Source organism: Eretmochelys imbricata, chromosome 5 (assembly GCF_965152235.1).
Source record: "Eretmochelys imbricata isolate rEreImb1 chromosome 5, rEreImb1.hap1, whole genome shotgun sequence".
Lineage (NCBI taxonomy): Eukaryota > Metazoa > Chordata > Testudines > Cheloniidae > Eretmochelys > Eretmochelys imbricata.
This window is the reverse complement of record NC_135576.1, coordinates 89,164,415-89,185,876: the sequence shown is the minus strand read 5'-3', so window position 1 is coordinate 89,185,876 and position 21,462 is coordinate 89,164,415. Positions and strand designations below refer to the sequence as shown.

Here is a 21,462-nt window from a genome sequence, read left to right as displayed (position 1 = left end):
TGTGGACAGATCACTATGTAGCGTCCTCCAAATTTCTAAGAACATAAGAAGGGTCATTACTGGATCAGACCAACGGTGCACCTAGCCCAGACTCCAACAGTGGCCAGTGCCAGATATTTCAGAGGGAATGAACAGAACAGGCAATTTTCAAGTAATCCATCTTCTGCCATCCAGTCCCAGCTTCTGGCAGTCAGAGGGTTACGGACACCCAGAGCATCTTTTCTAATTGCCATTGATGCACCTATCCTCCTTGAATTTATCTAATTCTTTTTTGAATACAGTTATACTTTTGGCCTTCACAACATGAGTTCCACAATGAGTTCCACGGGTTGACTGTGTATTGTGTGAAGAAGTACTTATGTTTGTTTTAAACTTGCTGTCTAATAATTTCATTGGGTGACCTTTGGTTCTTCTGTCATGTGAATTTCCTTAACACTTAACACTTCCTTATTTGCTTTCTCCACATCATTCATGATTTTATAGACCTCTATCATATCCCTACTTAGTCGTCTCTTTTCTAAGATGAACAGTTTAGTCTTTATAATCTCTCCTCATATGGAAGCTGTTCCAGACCCCTAATAATTTTTGTTGCCTTTCTCTGTACTTTTGCCAATTCTAATATATCTTTTTTGAGATGGGGCAACCAGAACCACATGCAGTATTCAAGGTGTGGTGTGGATGTACGGTGGATTTATATAGTGGCATTATGATATTTTCTTTCTATTTTCTATCTTTTTCCAAATGGCTCCTAACATCCTGTTAGGTTTTTTGACTGCCACTGAAAATTGAGTAGATATTTTTCAGAGGACTATCCACGATGACTCCAAAATCTCTTTCTTGAGTGACAATAGCTTATTTAGACCCCATCATTTTGTATGTATAATTGAGATTATGTTTTCCAGTGTGCATTACTATGTATTTATCCACATTGAATTTCATCTGCCATTTTGTTGCCCACTTACCCAGTTTTATGAGATCCCTTCGTAACTCTTCACAGTGAGTTTTGGACTTAACTGTCTTGAGTAATTTTGATCATATGGATATTTTGGCACCTCACTCTTCACTCCCTTTTCAAGGTCATTTATGAATATGTTGAACACCACAAGTCCCAGTATAGGCCTTTGGGGGACCCAACTCTCTCTGCTATGAAAACTGACCATTTATTCCTACTTTGTTTCCTATCTTTTAGCCACTTACTGAACCATGAGGGGACCCTTCCCTCTTATCCCATAACTGTTTACTTTGTTTAAGAGCGTTTGGTGTGGGACCTAGTCAAAGGCTTTCTGAAAGTCAAGTACACTATATCAACTGGTTTCAGAGTAGCAGCTGTGTTAGTCTGTATCCGCAAAAACAAAAGGAGTATTCGTGGCACCTTAGAGACTAACAGATTTATTTGACCATAAGCTTTCGTGAACTACAGCTCACTTCATCAGATGCATGCAGTAAAAAATACAGTGGCGGGAGATTTTATATACACACTGTAACGAGAGAGATCAGGTAAGGTGAGCTATTACCAGCAGGAGAGCAGGGGGGAAAAAACCTTTGTAATGATAATCAAGGTGGGCCATTTCCAGCAGTCTCTCGTTAGAGTCTGTTTTTGAAGTTTTTTTGTTGAAGAATTGCCACTTTTAGGTCTGTAATCGAGTGACCAAAGAGACTGAAGTGTTCTCCAACTGGCCCTTGAGGAATTCCACCATGATTTCAACAATTTCCATCCCACCATCAAACTCTTCAACAAAAAAAACTTCAAAAACAGACTCCAACGAGAGACTGCTGAATTGGAATTAATTTGCAAACTGGATACAATTAACTTAGGCTTGAATAAAGACTGGGAGTGGATGTGTCATTACACAAAGTAAAACTATTTCCCCATGTTTATTTCCCGCCCCTACTGTTCCTCACACGTTCTTGTCAACTGCTGGAAATGGCCCACCTTGATTATCACTAGAAAAGGTTTTTTCCGCCCTGCTCTCCTGCTGGTGATAGCTCACCTTACCTGATCACTCTCGTTACAGTGTGTATGGTAACACCCATTATTCCATGTTCTCTGTGTATATAAGTCTCCCCCCACTGTATTTTCCACTGAATGCATCTGATGAAGTAAGCTGTAGCTCATGAAAGCTTATGCTCAAATAAATTTGTTAGTCTCTAAGGTGCCACAAGTACTCCTTTTCTTTTTGCGGATACAGACTAACACGGCTGCTACTCTGAAACCTGTCATTATGCAAGGCACTGAATTTAGCCGCATGGAGTGCAAATTTATCAACTTAATGAAAAAACTCGTACAGATACAGACAGACATCATCTTCCTTTCCAAATGCAAACAGACGGACATCGTACCAAAAGGACTGAAGGTAAAAAATCCATTACAATCTTCATACCACACAGACTATGCTGACAGCTTGTGCCACACACTCTCAAAGAAACTATGGAACCACCTGATCAACATCCTCTACATCAAACAGGGAAAGATTGAGAATGAGCTCTCAAAACTGGATACTCTCATAAAAAAACAACCTTCCACACAAACTTCCTTGTGGCTGGACTTTACAAAAACTAGACAAGCCATTTACAACACACACTTTGCTTCTCTACAAAAGAAAAAGGACACTAAACTATCTAAACTACTACATGCCACAAAGGGCCACAACAGTGGTTCCCTTAACCCACCCAGCAATATTGTTAATCTATCCAACTATACTCTTAGCCCAGCAGACCAACCTGTCCTATCTCGGGGCCTCTCCTTTTGCCCCTTCACCCCCACGAACATGATGCAGTTCTGTGGTGACCTAGAATACTATTTTCAACATCTCCGACTCAAGGAATATTTCCAACACACCTCTGAACAACTTACTAACCCACAGAGACCTTCCTACCAAGACTACAAAAAGAAGGATTCTGACTGAAGGTCGAAACAACAGACTGGACTTCTACATAGAGTGCTTCCGCTGACGTGCACTGGCTGAAATTGTGGAAAAGCAGTATCACTTGCCCCATAACCTCAGCCGTGAAGAACACAATCCCATCCACAGCCTCAGGAACAACTCTGACATCATAATCAAAAAGGCTGACAAAGGAGGTGCTGTCATCATCATGAATAGGTCGAAATATGAACAAGAGGCTGCTAGGCAGCTCTCCAACACCACTTTCTACAAGCCATAACCCTCTGATCCCACTGAGGGTTACCAAAAGAAACTACACCATTTGCTCAAGAAACTCCCTGAAAAAGCACAAGAACAATTCCACACAGACACACCCCTAGAACCCCGACCAGGGGTATTCTATCTGCTACCCAAGATCCATAAACCTGGAAATCCTGGACGCCCCATCATCTCAGGTATTGGCATCCTGACAGCAGGATTGTCTGGCTATGTAGACTCCCTCCTCAGGCCCTACGCTACCAGCACTCCCAGCTATCTTCGAGACACCACTGACTTCCTGAGGAAACTACAATCCATCGGTGATCTTCCTGAAAACACCATCCTGGCCACTATGGATGTAGGAGTCCTCTACACCAACATTCCACACAAAGATGGACTACAAGCAATCAGGAACAGTATCCCCAATAATGTCACGGCAAACCTGGTGGCTAAACTTTGTGACTTTGTCCTCACCCACAACTATTTCACATCTGGGGACAATGTATACCTTCAAATCAGCGGCACTGCTATGGGTACCCGCATGGCCCCACAGCATGCCAACATTTTTATGGCTGACTTTGAACAACTCTTCCTCAGCTCTCGTGCCCTAATGCCCCAACTCTACTTGCGCTACATTGATGACATCTTCATCATCTGGACCCATGGAAAAGAAACCCTAGTCAAAGGCTTTCTGAAAGTCAAGTACACTATATCAACTGGTTTCAGAGTAGCAGCTGTGTTAGTCTGTATCCGCAAAAACAAAAGGAGTATTTGTGGCACCTTAGAGACTAACAAATTTATTTGAGCATAAGCTTTCGTGAACTACAGCTCACTTCATCAGATGCATGCAGTAAAAAAATACAGTGGCGGGAGATTTTATATACACAGAGAACATGTAACAATGGGTGTTCCCGTACACACTGTAACGAGAGAGATCAGGTAAGGTGAGCTATTACCAGCAGGATAGCGCTACATTGATGACATCTTGATTCCACCATGATTTCAACAATTTCCATCCCACCAGCAACCTCAGCCTGGACCAGTCCGCACAAGAGATCCACTTCCTGGACACTACGGTGCTAATAAGCAATGGTCACATAAACACCACCCTTTACCAGAAACCTACTGACTGCTATACTTACCTACATGCATCCAGCTTTCATCCAGACCACACCACATGATCCATTGTCTACAGCCAAGCTCTACGATACAACCGCATTTGCTCCAACCCTCAGACAGAGACAAACACCTACAAGATCTCTATCAAGCGTTCTTACAACTACAATACCCACCTGCTGAAGTGAAGAAACAGATTGACAGAGCCAGAAGAGTACCCAGAAGTTACCTACTTACAGGACAGGCCCAACAAAGAAAATAACAGAACGCCACTAGCCATCACCTTCGGCCCCCAACTAAAACCTCTCCAACGCATCATCAAGGATCTACAACTTATCCTGAAGGACGACCCATCATTCTCACAGACCTTGGGAGACAGGCCAGTCCTGGCTTACAGACAGCCCCCAACCTGGAGCAAATACTCACCAGCAACCACACACCACAAAACAGAACCACTAACCTAGGAACCTATCCTTGCAACAAAGCCCCTTGCCAACTGTGTCCACATATCTATTCAGGAGACACCATCATAGCGCCTAATCACATCAGCCATGCTATCAGAGGCTCGTTCATCTGCACATCTACCAATGTGATATATGCCATCATGTGCCAGCAATGCCCCTCTGCCATGTACATTGGCCAAACTGGACAGTCTCTACATAAAAGAATAAATGGACACAAATCAGACGCCAAGAATTATAACATTCAAAAACCAGTCGGAGAACACTTCAATCTCTTTGGTCACTCAATTACAGACCTAAAAGTGGCAATTCTTCAACAAAAAAAACTTCGAAAAAGACTCCAATGAGCAACTGCTGAATTGGAATTAATTTGCAAACTGGATACAATTAACTTAAGCTTGAATAAAGACTGGGAGTGGATGTGTCATTACACAAAGTAAAACTATTTCCCCATGTTTATCCCCCCTCTCCCCTCCCTGTTCCTCACACATTTCTTGTCAACTGCTGGAAATGGCCCAACTTGATTATCACTACAAAAGGTTTTTCCCCCCCGGCTCTCTTGCTGATAATAGCTCACCTTACCTGATCACTCTCGTTACAGTGTGTATGGTAACACCCATTGTTTCATGTTCTCTGTGTATATATATCTCCCCACTGTATTATCCACTGAATTCATCCGGTGAAGTGAGCTGTAGCTCACGAAAGCTTATGCTCAAATAAATTTGTTAGTCTCTAAGGTGCCATAAGTACTCCTTTTCTTTTTACTATATCAACTGGATCACTTTTGCCGAGTCCCTCAAAGAATTCTAATATACTGGTGAAGCATGATTTCCTTTTGCAAAAGGGATGTAATAGGGATGCCTCTTCAGGCAGTAAAAGGCTGCCTGAGCCCAGCTGGAATGGCCTGTAATGCACACAGATGGAGCAAACCTGGCTAACTTGTGGCAGGATCTTATCTAGTTAAATACAATAGTCTTTGAAAAGTGATAGCCTCACCCTTAGGGTGTTCCTGAAAGGTCTTTGTTTCATAAGAGGACTCTTACAAACAAAATTGGGTCTTTATCAACAGAACTATTCACAGAGGTTCTGCAACTCCAGCTAGCATTCCAGCCATAGGCACACAGACTGGCTTTCTGGTATGTCCTCCAAATTCTTCCCGCCTGCAACCTGTGCTTCCTCCCTCTCAGTTCTAGGTAGGTTGTTACATTTTTCCTTTTAAACATTTGTTGTTATATCTTTTGCGCAAGCATTTGCTGACTTGCTAACGCATAGCCCACCCTAGGGAGATGGTCTTTACCAGTCTGTGGCAGCGTTTTAGACATAATATTCCTTCAAGTGTGCTGGTTTTCAAAATACTCTATTTCTTGTTTAAATTATCCCTGTTGATAGGGGACTTGGTTCCACACCCTGTTTCTGCCTCCTTTCTGTTAGGTGGTATCATATTGGTCCTCTGTATTGCTCTTAAACCTTGTTTCTTCTACATTAGGCCATCTGGTATCTGCAGAGGCTCTTTCTAAGCCCTTGTCTTGGCCTCGGCCTCATCTTGCAGACATAACTCATCCCTCACATAGCAGTAGGGGGTCACCTCCTATGGCACTTGCTCTCTTTGATCTAGCTATCCCTGAACTATGAATTGTGTTACTGCCTGTGGCACCCCAGCCTGGTCAGTGCTCCGTTGGATTGTCTGGAACCTCTATCAGAGATGGAAAGGTTCTGTAGCATGTTGATACACTCTCTGTGTGTAGTACTCTGAAAGGTATGCCCACTGCTCAGTGTACCTGCCACCACTCGTGACTTTCCTGGGCAGATCATTATCTTCATGTCATAGAGCTGAAGTTCCTGTAACCTGCATTGTAGCTGCTTGGGTGCACTCAGCTGTGGGTTCTTCATGATGCTTTCTAATATAATCAGACTGCATGTCCATCTTGTGCCAACAAGTAACCTGAAGGAATCAATCCATTCCACAGAGCACAACGTGTAGTTCCTTTTTTATCTGAACATATCCACTTTCTGTGTCTGGTAGGGCTCTCAGTAGCAAAAGCTATGGGCATTGCATTAGTGTTGCTCCTAGGCCTCCTTCTGAGGCATCGTACTGTAGCTCTAGATGCTCCACAGATTTGTAGTATTATAGGACTGATGCATCACTTATCATTTCTTTACTTTTAAAAAAAATGCCTGTTCTTGGGTCTCTAACTATCTGTACGCTGCATCACTGGGTTTAACGGTCTCAAAGGCTCTCACAGGCTTCTGATAGGTGTGTGCAGAATCTGGAAAGATAGCTGGCTATTCCTATAAATTGCTAGATTCCCTTCAAATCCTTTGGTCTTGGCATTTCCTCAATAGCTCACAGTTTTCCAAGGTCTGGCCAGATTCCCTCAAGTCAACAGATGTCTGATTTAGGGGACCTCCGTTCTCCTCAGCTTCATCTTACCTGCATTCAGCCTACTATTCCACTCATGGCACTTGTTTAGGAGTTGTCTCAGCTTGGTATCATGGCTCTGCATTTCCTCTTCCTTGGTGTCTCCTTCTCCTGTAGTAAGAAGTCATCAGCTACAATATGATGCCTGAGAGTCTAACTAGTGCCCAGTTTAGTTTATATTGGAACTACATCATCTAAGTCCAGGAAGTCATATGACCCAGAAGAGTGAAACACATTCTTGCTTGTGTCTTTGGGTAAGCCTGTTGGTGGTTGACAAGGTTCAATAAAGTTTGAAATATTTTTTATAGGTGATAGGCCTTCAATGACCTTGAATCTAACATGGCTCCTATGAACTCTATGAATTGGAGCAAAACTAGATTTTTCTCTGCTTATTTTGAGGGCCAGAGTAGCAAATGGCCTTTGGATTGCATGGATTGAGCTGGTTGTCTGGTGAGGTGATTTCCCTCGGATAAACCAATCGTCAAGTTAGAGGTATGTAAACCTGGATACCTTGCCATCTCATGTAAGCTGCCACAACAGCCAGCTACACTTGGTGGAAACCCTCAGTGCTACAGAAAGCCCGAAGGGTGGGACGCAATACTGGTAGCAAATCTCTCATACTAAGAATCTAAGGTATTTCTTGTGAGCTGGATATATGGACAGCTGAAAATAGGCATCCTGAAGGTTGAGAGTCACAAAACAGTCTTGATTATAGAGGCTGAAGTTATCATCCTGAAAACCTGAAACAATGAATGAAAGTAATCCAAGCATTGAAGGTCCAAGACAGGGCATCAACTCCCTTTCTTTTTCAGACTAGAAAATAATGGGAGTAGAACCTCTTGCCCCTGAACTCTAAAGGCACCTCCCCCACTGCTCTACATTGTAGAAGGGAGTCCACCTGCTGTTTCAACAATATCTCATGAGAATGGTCCCTAAAGAGGGATGGGATAGGAAGGCAGGGGTAGAAAGCGCTTGGAACTGTAAGCCTTTGTTGACCAACTCTAAGGGCTTGTCTACGCAAGTAATTCACAGGGAAGTTAGGGCAAAAGAACTAGTGTGTGAATTTAAAGTGAAATAACTATTTCACACAAACTCCGTGTGGACACTCTTATTTTGCACTGAGAGTGCCTTTGTGCAGTTTTGGTTAATCCAATTCCAAAGTGGAGCTTAAGACAAGTCTAACACCTGGTCACATGTGTCTCATTTTCATAGGCAGTGAAGTGAGTCACCTACATCTTGGCTCTGGAGGAGGATTTAGCTGCTCTGCCTGTCTCAGAAGTTGTTGCCTCCTATGTCTAGTGAGCCAAAGAGCTCAAAATTGAGCCACAGTTTACAGGAACGCGGGAAATCACCTCACCAGGAATTAAGTCCTTTCAGATTTGGTAGAGAGCCTTTTCCCTCCGGATCGGAGGACACTCATTGAATGATCCGGAAAGAAGAGTTTATGGAAAACTCTCTCACCTTCTGAGTTCTTCTAAAAAAGGCATGACAAATTGAGGCCATGTCAAGTGTCCATTGTTCAGCATACTAAGTGCTTCACAAAAAGGAGCAAGCTTTGAACCCTGGAACGTTACTTCAGCCACAGAGGCCTAGTTTCTGGTACCGAAGAAGTCCCTAACACTAATAAATCTTTTTTTAAGCCTGTGGGTATAAAAATAATCAGAAAACTAACTCTCTTACCTAAACTAATATACTGATTATTTATATAAAGAGATTTAAATCACACAGTGGGCAAGATACACTACCAAATGTTCCATCTCGCAGCCACAGGTGGTTAGAAGAAACTGAAGGACAGTTAGGCCCACTCTGCCCTTTATGTCTTTGGAGGGGATGGGGGGCCGAAGGGCATCCAGGACACAGACGCAAGAGACACTGCTGGCCAAAAGAATCTGATCTCACATGCACTGTGGCACATGTACATCAGAAATGGTACCCACATGGACAATCACTCCAAGAGTAAAGCTCCTATTGACTTCAGTGGAGCCAAGATTTCACCAAAGGAGTTGAGTCTTAGCCATATTATCTTCTCTCCCAAATCTTCTCTCCTTCCCCATTCTCTATGGCTATTGACACCATTATTACCCCACCCCATCACTCATGCCTGCAATTCCTCCCTGTCTTTTGCCCCCAACTAGCAAGTCACAGCCAGATTCTGTCACTTTTCCCTCCTCAACATCTTCACCACACGTTCTTTTCTTTCCATCCCCATAGCTAACTCTTTCATTCAGGGTCTCATTATATCTTATCTCAGCTTCTAAAACATCCTCCTCTCTGGTCTCCCTAAAATGTCAATTCCCTCCACCTATTCAGTGCTAGCACTAATTACAGGAAAATGGGCAGTGGATGGTTCCATAACCACTTCAGCTGCTAAACAGAGTGGGAAGTGATTGATGCCTGGGAGGGCAAAGCGTATACACTCTTAGGCTATGCGTATACTAGAGAGCTACAGCAACACAGCTGAACTGATGCAGCTGTGCCGCTGTAAGATCTTTCATGTAGCTGATCCACGCTGAAGGGAGAGAGAGCTCTCCTGTTGACATAATTAAACCACCCACAATGAGTGGTGGCAGCTATGTCAGTGGGAGAAGCTCTCCTGCCGACATAGTGCTGTGCACACTACCACTTTATGCCAGCAAAACTTAGGTCATTCAGGGGTGTATTTTTTCACACCCCTAAGCAACATAAGTTTTGCCGACATAAGTGGTAGGGTAAACATGGTCTAAATCTATAGAATGTAAGGTGTGAGGGAACTACATACACCCCTGTACTGTTAGCTACTACTCAAAACATTTCTGTGGCTCTATAGGCAATGACTTCTCCAATGGGACCCTGTGGAAGCACTGTCAAGGAAGAGGATATTTTAGCTGTTCTTATTTAGGTTAGCATGATTTTCTTTAATTCTCTGTGATCAGCTTTTTCGTAAGAAGGAGAAATTTTCAACATGTGAATAATACAAAAAAAAAAGCTTGTTGAAAAACACAGAAACACTTACATGCGAAATAAACTCTTGGGCAATCTTGTGTCCACCCGAAGAAAAGAGCAGAAAACTAAGAAGAAGATGCCTGACAAGGTGTTTGGTGCAAGGTTGCCTTTTATCTGTTTTAGTGCTAGCTGCAGCCTGCAGATCTGTGATAGAGAGGGTTGTACAGCTGAAGAGCATCATCAAACGATCATACACTGCTCGAGCTTCTACCTGTAAGGAACAATTTCAAAAGATAAAGGATCGGAGAAGAATAAAAATTGTGTTTATGGAGTTTTTTTGTTGTTGTTTTTTTTGAGATTTGTTCACTAACAGACATCTGAATCCTTGGAAGAAATCGTAAAAATATATCAAGAGCTTGAGTTTAAGAGGCACTGTAGAGAACAGGGAAGGAAGGGGGAGGCACATTTTGCTTACGCTGGTTCACACAAACATAAATGGACAAAATGGAAAATTCTTTACTTTCTTTGGTCTTGCAAACTAAGCAGCCAAGGCATCGAGCCAAGTTTTGACCTTTTTTGTCATGAAAGGAAATGGAGAAAATCCCTCAGTAGAATGCAGTCAGATTTTTACATTGTGGGAAAAAGAACAGAAGGCTCCTTGAAGGCTCACTTCAATATTGCAGCTACAAATCAATTAAACCCCCATGCAATCTGACCTCAACTGATAAAACGTTCTGATAAGAACAACGGTTTTTGGCTTCTTCCTGTATTACTTGCAACATGTTTATTTTGTTTGCCTCTTGGAGCAGCCAATATAAATGTATTGTCAAAACAGAGAATGACGATTTTGGTGTCTACATAATAGAAGTTGTTAGTTCATCATAAGCAGCTATTAAAAACATATTTCATTGTAATAATACTGTTCATTACATAAAAAACAGGAAACATAAGGACGAAAGCAAAACATACCACCTAGGACTCAGGGAAGTAGGACACCAGCCCCACAAGTGTTCTTGAGTTCCTTTTAGTTTTCGCTATTTGTTTCCTAGCACTTACTGATTTTTTCACATTAACATTTCTATATATGCTAGCTTGAAAGAGTTTGCTTTTCTCGAAAGGTAATTTCTCATTGAAGTCTGTCCCAGGTTACACTAGGGATGCTACATGGCACTAATGAGACCACAATAAAAGTTTATGAGACATAATGAAATGTTATTGTTCCATTGAGATTGGATTGCCTCCAAACAAGGGCACCTGAATCTTACTCCTTCCCATTTCACTACACCTGCACTGATTCCCCCATTCAACCACTCCTGAGCTGAATCAATAAGGAAGAGTGGCTAAAAATATATCTAAACCTCTTTAATGGTAAAAATATTTTGGATTTTAAATCGTGCACCACTACTCCATGATATTCAAAACAGATGTTATGATTTCAGCTTCCACCTAGTGCTGCATCTGTTAATGTGTGTCTGGTTGCAGTGTTTCAGTCTCTCTTTCCCATAACCAGGTGCTACAAAGTCGTCCTCTTCCTCCTCTCTGCTGAAATGACTACAGGCTCCCATACCTATCAGTCTTCACATTCTTTTTTCTCTGTGTTCTCATTCCCCTGTGCTAGGACTAGAGAAAAGAGGGTGGCAGGGGGGTGAGGGAGGATGAGATATTTTGACTGAGCAGTGGCAAGTTAGGAACAAGGTGGTGTGAAGAAACTACAACTCTAAAGTGCACTTTTGAGGAGCGATCAGGACTTTAATGAAACTGGAACAACAGCAAGAAGCACTAAGAAAGGGGGAAGGAAACAATAGACAAAGGGATCCCTCTATGCATATGGAGTACTGTCCTTTCCCCACCACTCCCTGCCACAAAAGAAAACTAACAAATGGGTTAAACCAATTTGTCTCAAACATAAAGTGATTTTTTTCTATCATCAGACTGGTATTTTCAAGAGAAATTCATAAAAAACTTTGGAAAGAGACAATGTCTTCCATTGAGATCAGGTGCAATATCCATATCCAAAGGACTTGCGTCCTAATTCAGTATTGCTTTCATTGTGATTTACAGAGAAGCCATTATCTTTTTCTACAGAAGTATGCCAAGTTTGATTATTTAAAAAGTTAGCACCTTCCTCCCATTCATAAGGGATTTTTTTATGCTGAAGTATAAACCTTTAAAAACAAACATTTATAATGGAAGTATCAATTATCCTAACTGTGACACTTGAGCACACCTTCTTATATTATTCAAAGTAAAATAAACACTATTTTCCCAAGTATATTTATTAGTTAAATAGTGTCTTCTGATATCCCACAAACAAAATGTCCAAGATCCTTTTCAGAAACACAGAGAATTTTAATTGTGTGAGATAACTTGAGGTTTTAACTAACACCAAGAAAAGACTATTTGCTCAAGACCTGATCGTGCATTGTGCTACTTCCTCTTTGGGGCCATATGACGCAAAATTTAAACGCTGGGTAATATCTGTGACAAAGGAGGATTCCCTGGGTTGGGTAGAACTGGGATAACAGCTCTATACCACACATGTCCACACAGTCCATATGTAAGGATAGGGTGTGTGGTCAGAATGCAGCTGTACTCCAACGATTCCCGCCTACTGCAATAAGTCCCTATAGTCATAGGTAGCTACGGGTAAATTAGTGCAGTTCTTAGGCTGCTTTAACTTACTCAGGGCATCCAATAGGTCCCATGCTGGGTCCAGAATAGGAAAATGCAAAGCTAGCATAAGGCCCACCTTTGTCCTTCTCCCCTCTGTTCCTATGCCGAGTGGAACAGAGAACCACACCTTTAGTGTTTAAAACAAAACTAAGTAGCCATGACACAAGCTAATATAAGAAAGACTGAATTACATCCTCAGATCACTGCCTAGATTCTATGATGACAGGTGCAACAGAAATCAAATTAGATAGATAATGTTAATTCAGATTCACTGCTGCTGAATGTGAATGAAAAATGCTGCACTGTTATTATTAGTTCTCTCACTTTTAAAGCATGGCTGTCTTACAAGACTATGTCACAGGAGCTCTGAAATCCTGCCACACACAGATTCAAAAGGAACAGTTACAGGTGTACCAATCAAGCTGATTTGATACAGTCATACTTTTCAGAAAAAAAGTAAATAAAGGCATTCTGGCCTTCAGTACACTTGACAAACCCAGTTTCCAAATGTTCACAGTTGAAAGAGCCACAAAAATTATCTTGGATCCCCTCTACTGCAGAATTTTACAATTCCAGGAGGACCCTGCAAACCCCAGCCACTTTCCCACATAAATGCCTCAATTTTCAGGTATACAATTGGCTAAATACTCTCAGCCATGGCTACACCACCCACCACAATTTGAGTCCTCTTCTCTTTATCATTGTGCGGACTGTAGTAAAATGCAAGCAGCCACAGAAAAGTATCTGAGGATTCATCTTCAGACTTCAGCAACTGCTCTACAGCGATATCAGCCCATTCTCCAAAACGAACAAACAAAAACCAGCTCTCAAAGAGGTCAGCGTAAGATCTGCAAAAGAATCAAAATACATTTCAGTTTTGCTGGCTATTCATGATCTTGTGGGATGCAAAAAGGTTCCCAGCAGGGCTTCCCCATTAGGTGAAGATGCTGTTTAGTAAGGAATTGTGCAGTTCCCACTTGTGGTCAGTGCTAAAGGGCCTGCTGATGTTGTCCACCCATGAACTGTGAAAAGCTGAGGGCTATACTGCTGACACGGTAATGTGGCTTTGACACTTTCTTGAGGTGCCAGGACTGTAAGTCAACTGTGTTACCCCCCTGACTCAGTGAGAGGGAGTCTTTGTTGTGGAAGGTGGGTGACAGCTCCCTGACACTACCAACCCTTCAGCACTCTCTTCTGGGCTCTACCCGCTGCTACTTTGCTTTTCAGGTAAAACATTAGGTGTACCTCAGAACTCCTCAAAAGCATCCACCCTGTAGCCTCCAGCCTCTGTCACTAAACACACATAATAATTACCAGGAATAGTACATATACACCAACTTGTTTGAGTCAACTGTATATCAGCTCCAATATAACAACACAGCACTGTAAACTATTTATAATAAACGTTTATGAACAAATGTAGAGATTTAAGAGATAGTGAGCAAGGACAATAACAGGTTACAAATAAAACAAAAGTATAACAGGCTTCTACTAGAACAAGACTTACTTTTAACAGGCTACAAACATTTGTCTAAAACAGTCTCTCAGCTGATCTTTTCCTGCAAAGTGTGCTGGTTTTCAGTCAAACTAGGATCCACAACACTCATGAATCATTCCCCCCCACACCTCCTGCCCAGGAGGTTTCTCAGTGAAACGGGTAACAGAACGTCCTTTTGCTTTTCCTTATATTTTCCAGAGTTCATTGTCTTTATTCCCAGAGTCAGAATTATTCTCCTCTGTAAAGGCGGTTTCCATTGTATTGACTTACAATGCTTCATTTATAAATGAACCTAGGTAGACAGGTAAACCAACAGTCCTTTTTCTAGGAAAAACTTGATAGTCAACACTGCCTGGGATGCAGATTCTGAAATATATTTTTCAATACATACATACAACTTTCAACGCAAATTCTTAAATATCATCTATACATACATCTCATAATGCTTGTGTGTCACCAGTTTTTATTTGATACCCTACAAGATACTATTTATGGATAAAACCATGAAAGCAGAATATTAGGTGTAGTAAGTTTTTCAGGCTTAATAGGAGTTGTTGAACCCTTTGCCAGTTGGCACTGAGGGGGTCTTAGGATCACAGTGGTGTTGGATACACAAGTTCCATAAATTAACTGTTTCCATGCACAGAAGGATGGATTTAGCTCTCTGTTAGTTAATATAGAGCGTGGTTGATATGTTGTTGGACATTACTAGGATGTGTCGGAATCATGAGTGGTGTGAACACTTGTAGTCTTCCCAGACAGCTCTCAGCTCCAGGAGATTTATTTGCATTCTGGTCTCTCGAGGGATCCAGGTGCCTTGTGCTGTGAGTCATCCATATGGGCTCCCCAGTCCAGTTGGGAGGCATCCGTAACTAGCTTCTTCTCAGGTATGGGCAGGCAGAGGGGAACTTCCATGAATATACGCTTGGAGTCTTTCAACCACATCAAGGGAGAATAATCACTATTGTGTACATACGGTCTTCCTGGCACATTTACCACACAGCACTTGCCCTGACCTAGTCTATAGTCGCTCCTATGAATTCTATAGTTTGTGTCAGATTTAGGATAGACTATTCCATGTTTATACCAATTCCCAGGGCCATTAGGTGATGGAGCAGCAATGATGTCAATGTCAAAACTTCTAGACAGGACCTTCCTGTCAGGAGCCAGTCATCTAGATATGGATGACAACGGAGCCATTGCAACAGGCCTCTGCTGCTACTATTGCAAACTTCTTTGTAAATAGCCTGGGTGCTGCTGATAAGCCAAATGGAAGAACCCTTATTAGTAGTGGTTGGGACCAGCCACTAACCTAAGGAAACACACACAGGGACCTGGCTGGAGGGCCAAGTCAGGAAGAAGGAGCATCCTGAGTTTCAGAGAGGGAGAGCAGCAACAGAGTGTGCAGCACGCAGCAGAAGGGGGCCTCAGATCTGGAAGGAACTAATCCCCAGAGTGGCTAGAAGGAGGTACACCTTGCGGTGAGTAGAGCCTATCACAGAGTGTAACTATAAGGCCTGATTTTCTGAAGTGCTCATTGACTTGAACTGTGGGCACTTGAGACCTCTGAAAATCAGGTTAATAGTTTAGCAGGCCTCCTTATATCCTAGGATATCCTATTTTCCTATCCTTAAACAGAGGTTGAATTTGGGAACTAATAAGAAAATGGCAACTAAAGAGAACTAAGCATTAATGAACCAAGATTATGAACCACATGACTTTTCACAAAGTAATAGAAGAACAGGTAGAAATGATGAGGGATAGTCTAAGTATTTTTATTTACCTAATGCTTTTATCTTCTATTATTGCTTTAAGCATGTCAGTAATGTATTTCAGGTGCTGAGACCAGAGCGTAGCTGGCAAATCTGGAAAACAATAAGAAGAAATGTTGTACCTAATGAAACAGGCTAAAACAGAACAATATTTGGTGTGGTATCAAGCTAGAACTAGAACTTGCTGGACACATGATTCAGTCTTCAGTAATTGCTTCTCATTTTTAAACTTTCCCATAGTTTTCAACCATATCCATAATAAATTACTTTATTTTTTTTAGGACAAAAGTTCAGTTGCAAAATACAGAACTAAAGTTCAGGCTATTCATCAAATTAGGCATAAGTGTGTGTACACACACACACGCATGCATACACACACAAACACACATATATATATATAGTTTCTCATCAATACTAATCTAGTATCTCTGTTATCCCGGTCAACTGCCCCTGTCCTTAGCAGAAATTGCCAATCATGCAGAACTGCTTCACATGAAACATTAGTTTTCTGATATGCATAAATGAGAGACAATGGAGACCAAACTTATTTTCATTTGTGACTTAACTGAAATCAGATTTCCAGATTTTAGAGAGGAGAAAGGCAACACAATGCATTAACACATCTTATGGGCGTTTTCACAGTGATCATTATTGGGCTTACAAGACATGAACATTGAATACCTTTCCAGTGCTTGATAACTGTTTTTTAATTCCTAGCATTGGCTTTATTATATTGAAAATAATTTGCCTTTCTTCTATTACTCTTATTTGGTTTTGGTTTTAATTTTGTTTAAATCTACGCCATTGTATATAAAAGTTACACAAAAACCTACGTTAAAAGAGCATTACAAAAGTGGCAAAGTCAAACTCTCAGAATTAAGGTAACCCTTGTGCATTATTTTTGAGGTTATCTATTGTGCAGAAAAATAAATGAAAATGCAGATTCTGTTAATGCTGCAAAACAATTCAAGGCAGAACTTACCAAAAGGATGTTTGAGTAAGGCTATCACAAGATGCTGATGATGAGGAGGAAAGTAGGCCTTCAGGGGAAATTTATGCTAAAACAAAAAGTCAATATTTTAAAAGAGCTTTGTGGTCAGCTTCTGAGAATATAAAACCTAAAGATATTATAGGTTCACCTAATGTAATAACCACATACAATAATGGTGCTGTCTGGCATAAAGAGCGTTTAATTAGTTTTAGACCTAACATTTAAGATTTTGTATGAAGAAGGAGGGAATAGAAAAGAGAGGGAAGGAGGCTTACAAAACCTAGTTATTTATGTTACTGGAATTATTTTACCTCAGTGAAAACAGGCTTTTGGGGATGGTGGGAGTTTAAATCTAAATGTTCCCATACAGTGTTTGTGAATACAAAAAGCAATTTTGTTCTAGTGTATAAGAACCAGAAAGAGTAACTGACTAATGTAATTTAATTCCAACAGATGCATAATTCAAACAGTAAACATATATTTTGTTATTATTTGTGAAAATTAAGGGACTAGCAGCAGTGGAACCCAAACTATTTTATTTTACAAGCACCTGTTGGGTATACTTAGGACAATGCAGTGAGTTATCCCACTAGCTACTTTAACTCTAGCCTGGAGTTAACTCTAGCCTGCATTCTCTAGGTGAAGGGACTATTCAGTCTCGACACCAGCTCTTGAACACAGACAGCATATTATGCCAAATTACATGACAGATCTAAGTATCAGAGGGTAGCTGTGTTAGTCTATATTCACAAAAACAAGGAGGTTTTTTTACCCACTGTTTTTTTACCCACAAAAGCTTATGCCCAAATAAATCTGTTAATCTTTAAGGTGCCACCAGACTCCTCATTGTTTATGACAGGTCTGTAATTCCGAACTCTATCCAATGAGGACTGTGCTTAGGGTATGTCTACACTACGGAATAAGGTCGAATTTATAGAAGTCAGTTTTTTAGAAATCGGTTTTATATATTCGAGTGTGTGTGTCCCCACAGAAAGTGCTCTAAGTGCATTAAGTGCATTAACTCGGCGGAGTGCTTCCATAGTACCGAGGCTAGAGTCGACTTCCAGAGTATTGCACTGTGGATAGCTATCCCACAGTTCCCGCAGTCTCCGCTGCCCATTGGAATTCTGGGTTGAGATCCCAATGCCTGATGGGGCTAAAACATTGTCGCAGGTGGTTCTGGGTACATATCGTCAGGCCCCTGTTCCCTCCGTCCCTCCGTGAAAGCAAGGGCAGACAATCGTTTCGCGCCTATTGTCCTGAGTTACCTGTGCAGACGCCATACCACAACAAGCATGGAGCCCGCTCAGGTAACCGTCACCGTATGTCTCCTGGGTGCTGGCAGACATGGTACTGCATTGCTACACAGTAGCAGCAACCCATTGCCTTGTGGCAGCAGACGGTACAGTACGACTGGTAGCCGTCATCGTCATGTCCGAGGTGCTCCTGGCCACATCGGCCATGAGCGCCTGGGCAGACATGGACACAGGGACTAAATTTGGAGTGACTTGACCAGGTCATTCTCTTTAGTCCTGCAGTCAGTCCTATTGAACCGTCTTATGGTGAGCAGGCAGGCGACACGGATTGCTAGCAGTCCTATTGCATCATCTTCTGCCGGGCAGGCAAGAGATGAGGATGGCTAGCGGTCCTACTGCACCATCTTCTGCCGAGCAGCCATGAGATGTGGATGGCATGCAGTCCTTCTGCACCGTCTGCTGCCAGCCAAAGATGTAAAAGATAGATGGAGTGGATTGTGGTGAACAAGAAATAGACCAGATTTGTTTTGTACTCATTTGCCAAATCCCAGTCTAGGGGACTCATTCCTCTAGGTCACACTGCAGTCACCCACAGAGAAGGTGCAGCGAGGTAAATCTAGCCATGTATCAATCAGAGGCCAGACTAACCTCCTTGTTCCAATAAGAACAATAACTTAGGTGCACCATTTCTTATTGGAACCCTCCGTGAAGTCCTGCCTGAAATACTCCTTGATGTAAAGCCACCCCCTTTGTTGATTTTAGCTCCTGTAAGCCAACCCTGTAAGCCATGTCGTCAGTCGCCCCTCCCTCCGTCAGAGCAACGGCAGACAATCGTTCCGTGCCTTTTTTCTGTGCGGACGCCGTACCAAGGCAAGCACGGAGGCCGCTCAGCTCACTTCGGCAATTAGGAGCACATTAAACACCACACGCATTATCCAGCAGTATATGCAGCACCAGAAGCTGGCAAAGCGATACTGGGCGAGGAGGTGACGTCAGCGCGGTCACGTGAGTGATCAGGACATGGACACAGATTTCTCTGAAAGCATGGGCCCTGCCAATGCATGCATCATGGTGCGAATGGGGCAGGTTCATGCTGTGAAACGCCCATTCTGGGCTCGGGAAACAAGCACAGACTGGTGGGACCGCATAGTGTTGCAGGTCTGGGACGATTCCCAGTGGCTGCAAAACTTTCGCATGTGTAAGGGCACTTTCATGGAACTTTGTGACTTGCTTTCCCCTGCCCCAAAGTGCATGAATACCAAGATGAGAGCAGCCCTCACAGTTGAGAAGCGAGTGGCGATAGCCCTGTGGAAGCTTGCAACGCTAGACAACTACCGGTTAGTTGGGAATCAATTTGGAGTGGGCAAATCTACTGTTGGGGCTGCTGTGATGCAAGTAGCCCACGCAATCAAAGATCTGCTGATATCAAGGGTAGTGACCCTGGGAAATGTGCAGGTCATAGTGGATGGCTTTGCTGCAATGGGATTTCCTAACTGTGGTGGGGCCATAGACGGAACCCATATCCCTATCTTGGCACCGGAGCGCCAAGCCGCCGAGTACATAAACCGCAAGGGGTACTTTTCAATAGTGCTGCAAGCTCTGGTGGATCACAAGGGACATTTCACCAACATCAACGTGGGATGGCCGGGAAAGGTACATGACGCTCGCATCTTCAGGAACTCTGGTCTGTTTCAAAAGCTGCAGGATGGGACTTTATTCCCAAACCAGAAGATGTTGGGGATGTTGAAATGCCTATATGTATCCTTGGGGATCCAGCCTACCCCTTAATGCCATGGCTCATGAAGCCGTACACAGGCAGCCTGGACAGTAGTCAGGAGCTGTTCAACTACAGGCTGAGCAAGTGCAGAATGGTGGTAGAATGTGCATTTGGACGTTTAAAGGCACGCTGGCACAGTTTACTGACTCGCTTAGACCTCAGCGAAACCAATATTCCCACTGTTATTACTGCTTGCTGTGTGCTCCACAATACCTGTGAGAGTAAGGGGGAGATGTTTATGGCGGGGTGGGAGGTTGAGGCAAATCGCCTGGCTGCTGGTTACGCGCAGCCAGACACCAGGGCGGTTAGAAGAGCACAGGAGGGCGCGGTACGCATCAGAGAAGCTTTGAAAACCAGTTTCATGACTGGCCAGGCTACGGTATGAAAGTTCTCTTTGTTTCTCCTTGATGAAACCCCCCGCCCCTTGGTTCACTCTACTTCCCTGTAAGCTAACCACCCTCCCCTCCTCCCTTCGATCACCGCTTGCAGAGGCAATAAAGTCATTGTTGCTTCACATTCATGCATTCTTTATTCATTCATCACACAAATAGGGGGATGACTACCAAGGTAGCCCAGGAGGGGTGGTGGAGGAGGGAAGGAAAATGTCACACAGCACTTTAAGCACAGCACTTTAAAAGTTTACAACTTTAAAATTTATTGAATGACAGCCTTCTTTTTTTGGGCAATCCTCTGTGGCGGAGTGGCTGGTTGGCCGGTGGCCCCCCCACCGCGTTCTTGGGCGTCTGGGTGTGGAGGCTATGGAACTTGGGGAGGAGGGCGGTTGGTTACACAGGGGCTGTAGTGGCAGTCTGTGCTCCAGCTGCCTTTGCTGCAGCTCAACCATACACTGGAGCATACTGGTTTGGTCCTTCAGCAGCCTCAGCATTGAATCCTGCCTCCTCTCATCACGCTGCTGCCACATTTGAGCTTCAGCCCTCTCTTCAGCCCGCCACCTCTCCTCCCGGTCATTTTGTGCTTTCCTGCACTCTGACATTATTTGCCTCCACGCATTCGTCTGTGCTCTGTCAGTGTGGGAGGACAGCATGAGCTTGGAGAACATTTCATCTCGAGTGCGTTTTTTTTTTTCTTTCTAATCTTCACTAGCCTTTGGGAAGGAGAAGATCCTGTGATCATTGAAACACATGCAGCTGGTGGAGAAAAAAAAAGGGACAGCGGTATTTAAAGACACATTTTATAAATCAGTGGCTACACTCTTTCAGGGTAAACCTTGCTGTTAACATTACGTACATAACACATGTGCTTTCGTTACAAGGTCGCATTTTGCCTCCCCCCACCGCGTGGCTACCCCCTCAACCCTCCCCCCTCCCCGTGGCTAACAGTGGGGAACATTTCTGTTTAGCCACAGGCAAACAGCCCAGCAGGAATGGGCTCCTCTGAGTGTCCCCTGAAGAAAAGCACTCTATTTCAACCAGGTGA

General features: G+C 42.9%; 1 protein-coding gene across 5 annotated transcripts in view; it reads right to left on the bottom strand.

Annotated features, from left to right (window-relative positions):
* Nucleotides 1-21,462, bottom strand: part of FANCC (FA complementation group C) — a 155,738-nt gene that overhangs the window by 2,570 nt on the left and 131,706 nt on the right. For 3 of the 5 annotated variants that reach the window (XM_077817482.1, XM_077817484.1, XM_077817483.1), the window contains exon 12: nt 20,557-21,173. In XM_077817482.1, coding sequence (XP_077673608.1) covers nt 21,019-21,173 — 155 coding nt within the window. In that variant the 3' untranslated portion in view covers nt 20,557-21,018. Of the gene's footprint in view, nt 1-10,128; nt 10,330-13,404; nt 13,580-16,012; nt 16,095-16,983; nt 17,060-20,556; nt 21,174-21,462 lie in introns of those variants that run through there. The other 2 variants (XM_077817485.1, XM_077817486.1) reach the window with 2 other exon arrangements.